The sequence below is a fragment of the Galeopterus variegatus genome, unplaced genomic scaffold (assembly GCF_000696425.1).
Source record: "Galeopterus variegatus unplaced genomic scaffold, G_variegatus-3.0.2 Scaffold13959, whole genome shotgun sequence".
Taxonomy (NCBI): Eukaryota; Metazoa; Chordata; class Mammalia; order Dermoptera; family Cynocephalidae; genus Galeopterus; species Galeopterus variegatus.
This window is the reverse complement of record NW_007740070.1, coordinates 2,784-9,336: the sequence shown is the minus strand read 5'-3', so window position 1 is coordinate 9,336 and position 6,553 is coordinate 2,784. Positions and strand designations below refer to the sequence as shown.

The 6,553-nt window shown below is 57.7% G+C and overlaps 1 protein-coding gene across 1 annotated transcript in view; it reads right to left on the bottom strand.

Annotated features, from left to right (window-relative positions):
- Positions 1-4,988, bottom strand: part of PDE4C (phosphodiesterase 4C, cAMP-specific) — an 8,469-nt gene extending 3,481 nt beyond the window's left edge. Inside the window, exons 1-7 of the mRNA XM_008563547.1 lie at positions 4,922-4,988; positions 4,405-4,498; positions 3,732-3,895; positions 3,435-3,533; positions 2,680-2,779; positions 1,730-1,884; positions 222-344 (exon numbers count right to left, since the gene is read on the bottom strand). Coding sequence (XP_008561769.1) covers positions 222-344; positions 1,730-1,884; positions 2,680-2,779; positions 3,435-3,533; positions 3,732-3,895; positions 4,405-4,498; positions 4,922-4,936 — 750 coding nt within the window. The 5' untranslated portion in view covers positions 4,937-4,988. The remainder of the gene's footprint in view (positions 1-221; positions 345-1,729; positions 1,885-2,679; positions 2,780-3,434; positions 3,534-3,731; positions 3,896-4,404; positions 4,499-4,921) is intronic.
- Positions 4,989-6,553: the final 1,565 nt, after the last annotated feature.

Below are 6,553 nucleotides of genomic sequence, written 5' to 3'. Positions count from 1 at the left end.
TTGACTTGGTGTTGTCAGCACCACACTCTCCCAAGTGAGCTAACCCGCCATCCCTATATAGAGATCTGAACCCGTGGCCTTGGTGTTACCAGCACCACACTCTCCCAAATGAGCCATGGGCCACCCCTGACTCTAGCTATTTCTTAGCATACAGTTGGTGCTTCATAAATGCATCTAGAGAACTGCAGAAAAGGAGGCCCTGGGCCCGCCTGGCCACACACCTGGATGCGGTCAGAGTAGTTGTCCAACAGCAGGACACCAAGGCTTGCCACCTTCTTGGTCTCCACCATGGTCTTGAGGTCGGCCAGGAGGTTCATGTGTTTGGACATGTCTGTGGCCAGCACCTGGGGGCAGGCAAGGGAAAGTGACAGGCACAAGGAACTTGCCTAACTCCCTACTCCCAGACACCACACCTGCTCAGACCTTCAGTCCTCTGAGCCTCAGCGTCCTCATCTGTGAAATGGGAGAATAAAACAGAGTTCACTGCAAACCCAGCTCACAAGAGGGGCTCAGTCAGTGGCCCTTCTCTGAGGTTGTCACATGTGTGACAGGGTGTGGGGGAGGGTGATTAAACCTGGGAGCTGAGGTGATTTGTGCTGAGGGTAGTGGAGGGGACACAGCCTGTGCAAAGGCGCTGGGGCTGGATGAGTTGGGTGTGTTGGAGGAACATAGATGAGGCAGTTGTGGTCAGAGCAAGGAAGCCACAGAGGGGTTTGGAGCTGGGGAGGGACCTGACTTGGTGCTCCCCAAACTTCTGTGTGGCTGCCATGTGCCCCAGAGGCCTGTTTTCAGCCATTTGGAGGGAAGTTTGACCCTGGGCACAGATGTTTAAAAACCAGCTTAACCAGACCTGTGAGGACCCAGCTTGGGAGTGACCCACAAGTGGTCCACAGGCTTCCCTGAGAATCAGACAAAAGTCTTAAAACTTCTTCCCAAACTTCTCATCTGTCCTAAATGCATCCCCACCACCACCACTGCAGGTGCCCACTGCTCAAGGCCCCAATTGTACCCCATCAAACTTTTAGCTCTTTCTCACTCCAAGCCTGGCCTTCCTCTGAGCCCTCCTGCATGCTGTTCCCTCTGCTGGGAATGCTCCTCCCCATCCTGCAGTGTTCCTCACCCTGCATGCCCTGGCTGCAGTGCTCCCTCCCTGGGAAGCCCGCCCCAACTTCTCCAGCTGGTCTGGGATCCCACAGCACCTTGAACCTCCCCTGTCATGGCTCTGCCTACAGGTCTTTCATCACAGCTACCACCTATGTGTCCATCTCCAATGCAAACTGTGAATCTCATAAAGGCCAGAATTGTCTTGGTCATTGGCACAGATCGAGCACACAATATGTGCTCAATAAATGCTTGTTAAATGAATGAATGAGATGTGAGACCCCCAAACTTACTGGTATTCCCCTACCTGAAAAAAATCAAATGGACAGATATGTTTAATTTAAGGGTTAGAAAAAGTTGCACCTGAAACCCCAGAAACTCAGTTTCTACATCCTGTGTCGAATTCATGACTGGAATCTGACAAGCCCAATGGAGAGCCTATTCACCCCCACCTAGGGCTCAGGAAGTCACTGCCCCATTTTGCAGACAAAGAAACTGAGGCTCAGAGCAGACACGCCGAGGTCTGGCTGAACTGCCAGCCATACCAAAGTCACCTCAACCTACTGTGTGTAGACGATGAGTAATTGCTCCCCCATCCTTCCTACCCCACCTACCACCATGGCCTCACCATGTCAATGACCATCCTGCGCAGACTCAGCCGCTGCTTGGCACTGAGGTTCTGGAAGATGTCGCAGTTCTCCCCCTGCAGCAGCTTGAAGCCCACCGCCAGGTGGTGGTTCTCCAGCACGGAGGCATCATTGTACATAAGCGCCAGCTCCGAGTCTGTGGGGAAAGCTGAGAGCCTCGAGACCTGCCCACCCAACCCATTCCACCCAAAGGAAGCTTTTGGGAGTCCTTGGCAAACTCCTACCCATGCATTAAAGCCCCAACTCTAATGCCCCCTCCTCCAAGAAGTCATCCAGGTGCCTGACTTCACAGGGTGAGGGATGTCTGTGTTTGGCTCTGCCTACCCAAGATTAGGGGGGCTCCTTTGGGACCCAGCATGGTGGGAGACAGTGCACGGGTGAGTGCCGGCTGAATGAATGACTGAATCTTGGTCTTTTTAGACTCTGGGCTCATTGAATGAGAGGATTCCACTCTCATCCCCAGCACTCCAGCGCTTGGATACAAAAGGCATCCAATAATTGCATGTCAACTGAGTTTTTAGACTCTTCGAAGGACTTTAAACTTAAGATCTCAGTGAACCCAGGTCAACTCTGCCTCATTTTTTTTTTTTTTTTTACTTAAAAGATGACCGGTAAGGGGATCTTAACCCTTGACTTGATGTGGTCAGCACCACGCTCTCCCATGAGAGTGAACCGGCCATCCCTATATAGGGATCCGAATCCATGGCCTTAGTGTTATCAGCACCACACTCTCCCAAGTGAGCCACAGGCCGGCCCTTGCCTCATTTCTTGAGCACTTACTGTGTACCTGGACCCACTCTGAGCATCTGAGCGAGGGAAGCCTGTCATACGCATTTCACAGACCAGGCTCAGATCAGAGACAGACAGACCTGAGGTCACCTGGTCAACAGGGTGAAGACAGGGCCCAGTCCCCTTCCCCACCTTGACTCACTGGTGTTAATGAGAAACTGGTTGGAGACCCCAGGATGGTCCACATCGTGGATGGCACTTGCAAAGATGGCAGCCAGGACCTCCAGGTCTGTGAACACAGCCTGAATGGGCACGGGTATAAGAGGTGAGGGGCGGGCAGGGGCTCCTGAGCCCTGCACCCACCTGGCTGCCCGCAGCTGTAGTGCAGTACCTCGAGGGCGGGTGTGGCCAGTAGCACGTGTGTGGACTGGGCCACATCAGCGGCATGCAGGCTGTTGTGGTAGGCCACATCGGTGTGGTAGTGATCCTCCAGAGTCAGCAGGTAGGTGGCCAGCGTGTCTGCTGGGATCTGGAATGTCTTGAGCAAGTCCCGCTCCTGGTCCATCACAGGCCCCCAGTCAGAGCCTTTGCCTTAGGGCTGTCGTGTACACCGTTCCTACTCCTCTCTTCCGAACACCTATCCATCCCTCAAATGCCCCCTCCTCCAGGACGCCCTCCTGCTCTCCCTCTGAACTCCCCAGTCTCTGTCCTTCTCCTCTGGTCCATCTCTGACCCCACAGGATAGGGGTGTCTGTGTCCAGCTTTTCTCTCCCGACTGGGTCTCTTCAGGGCCGGGCTCATGACAATGAATCGTTCAACCTAGTGAACCCCTATTCACTCTTCAATACCCTGCTCAAATTATCCCATTCAGTGCTATCAGGGAGGATTTGAGGTCTTGGCGTAGGAAGGGATGAAGGAAACCTCAGGGGTACTGGAAGCCAAGGGCAGGGGAACTACCTGAAAGACACTGAATATGACGGCTGTAAGGGGCCGATTCCCACTCAGCTCTGCCACTTTGAACACATCGAGCCCCCACTTGTTGGTGTCTTCCAGCTCCTAAAATGTGAAGGGCTGGAGCTCAACCGTAGCGCAACTTCTGCAGACTCTGGAACCTCGACCCCTCCCCACCGCCCCAGGTTCCACATTAAGCCCCACCTGCCCAGTATAGAGGTGGGTAAACTGAGGCCCAAGATAGGACATCCAAACAAAGCCAAAGCTCAAACCTGGGTCTCAGCATTGTGGTTGGGGACCCACCTTGGCCAGTTGCCCCTCCTGGTCAGTCTGGACCCCAAAGCGTGGGACGGTGGCTGAAGAGAGACTGGCACTGTGAGGGAGCCCACGCAGGCCACTGATCTGGGACATGGGTCGCGGGGGCTCCTCAGGGGTTGCCCTGGGCAACTCCACTTCAGTCTGCTGGTCTGTAGGTGGTGGAGGGGGAGGCTCAGAGAAACCGATTCTCCTGCAGGGGTCATCCTGCCTGGTCTCAGGTCCTGGACCTTGCCAAACCCTGGGATCATCCTATTTCCCTTATACCTGGCCCAATGTGAACACAGAATAAAGTGCCTGTCTGGCCTGGTAGCTCTCTCCTGTGTTCATGGCTGGTCTCAGTGACCCTTCTGCTGGGCATGGTCACTGGGCACGTGGGGCTTGGCATTTTTCCCCAAACAACCCAGTGTCCTTTCCATCTCCCATGCTGAGACCCATGTGTCTGGTTCCCTGCATCTCCTCCCTGGCAAACTTCTGTTCATGCTTCAAAACCCTAGCTTCAATCCCCCTCCTCTTGGAAGTTCCTGCTGTTCCTCCATGGGTCCAGCCCTGACCCACAGGGCTGAGGGTGTAGTGTCTGACTGTCTCCCCCGGACTGAAGTCTGTAATAGAAGTATTTCTCTTCCTTATATAACCTAAGCAGTGACCCACCATGGCTTACCCAGGAAGGTCCGTGAGATGTATTCAGACACCTGGTTCCCAGAGCGGCTGGTTTCGGACAGGTGGGTCAACTCCCGGTTCAGCATCCGCTTGAACTGGGGGGGGGGGGGCGGGGGGGGGGGGGGGGGGGGGCGGGGGGGGGGGGGGGGGGGGGCGGGGGGGGGGGGGGGGGGGGGCGGGGGGGGGGGGGGGGGGGGGCGGGGGGGGGGGGGGGGGGGGGCGGGGGGGGGGGGGGGGGGGGGCGGGGGGGGGGGGGGGGGGGGGCGGGGGGGGGGGGGGGGGGGGGCGGGGGGGGGGGGGGGGGGGGGCGGGGGGGGGGGGGGGGGGGGGCGGGGGGGGGGGGGGGGGGGGGCGGGGGGGGGGGGGGGGGGGGGCGGGGGGGGGGGGGGGGGGGGGCGGGGGGGGGGGGGGGGGGGGGCGGGGGGGGGGGGGGGGGGGGGCGGTGGGAGGAGGTGAGGACAGAGATAATGGGACCATTGTGGGCAGAGACAGGTGATCTCGGCCATCTGGCCCCTCACCTTATTGGAGGCCATCTCCCCCACCGAGTGCCGTGTCTGCAGTGTCTCCAGCTGATCCAGACACCAGTCTAGCTCGTCCAGTGTCTCCAATGCCAGTGTCCGTCCAGTGTCCTCTGGGAGCCAAGCTGGTAAGGGACGTGCCCCACCCCCACTCGGGGACCCTACGATCTCATTCTTCCATCTCTGCTTCTGGACCCCAAAGCCCTTCCCACTGGGGCAACTCAGAACTCCAGGATTCAAGTTCCAGATCTGTCCCCAAGTAGCCGTGTGACCATGGGCAGGTCTCTGTCCCTCTCTGGGCCTCAAGCCTCCCTATCTGTAATATGAGTGGGGTGGCCTCCATCCCCAAGGGTACGTGTGTGTGTGTGTGCAGTTGTGTGGGAGCGTGGGTGGGTTACAATTAACCACAGTCCAAGGGATCAGGGACTGGAGGTCACTATGGAGAGGAAGTTCACAGCTGCCCCTCAGTGGGGGGAGGGGGGAGGAACAGGAGCATTACCTGTAGGTGGAGGGGGCTGACAGCTGGACGGAAGGTTCCCGAAAGATGCCTGCCTGTGGTACAGTAGGTTCAGGGGTGGCCCGCCCCACCCATCTGGCCCCACCTCTCACCCCCATCTGGAGGCCACAGAGTCCCAGCTCTAACTGGCAGCTCCCTTTTCCCGCCTCCACCCTGCCCACCTTGAACCTGCCAGCCCTGCCTCTGCTCCGCTGTCGGTGTACTTGGCTGCCCCCCAGCCTTGCAGGTGGGCAAGGGCCGCCACATTACTCCGAACTGTCCGCAGACTGGCCAGGACCTGTCAGGAGGGTGGTGGTCAATATTGGGAAGGAGGGGTCAGTTCTACCTGTGCAGCTCAGTGGCGGTGAGGAGGTTAGGCACCCACCTGGGCAAAAGGTGTCACAATCAAGTCTTCTCCATGTCTGAGGGGAGACGAGCCATCAGAGAGAGCAGCCTGGGAGGGAGAGCTCCCACACACTCCCATCTTTCAGCTTTTATTCACACCATGCCCTCAGCTAAGAGCACCTTCCAGGTGCCCTCCTGGGCCCTGGGCCCCCCTCACCCAACTCTCCCTGAGAGCCAACACAGGCCCTCCCGCCAACCATTCATTTTATCTGCATCTCATAAATGGGAAACCTGAGTTCTATGGGCAGTAGTGGTCTTAGTTGAGGCAGGGCAGAAATTATTGTATTTCCCTTTTCGCTATGGCTACCAGGAAGCTCAAATGAAAGTGTTTGTTCAGTTGCTAATTGGCCTTAATGTTTCTGGATTACCACCCCCACCCCCACCGCAGCCCAAGGTCAAGCACAGATCACCTGATGTCACTTGCTGCACACTGAATAAATTAGCTGCCTGGCAAACTCCTTAAACTCCTTAAACTCCTTAGAGCCTAGGTCAAATGGCCACTGGAAGGAGTTTGCTAAATGGAGGAACTAAGGAAGAAGGGGGGTGCCAGGAGGTGTCGTCCCACCAGCCCCGACTCACAGGTCGCTGGCCATGGAAGAGTTCCTGGACGTGACCTTGGACGAGAGTTCGTAGTCGCTGTCCGAGCGGTATAGGAAGGACTCGCGCCGCTGGCTGTGCGGGACAGGGGCCTGGACGACCCGACCCAGGCCAGGCCTGGACTGAGGGTCCAG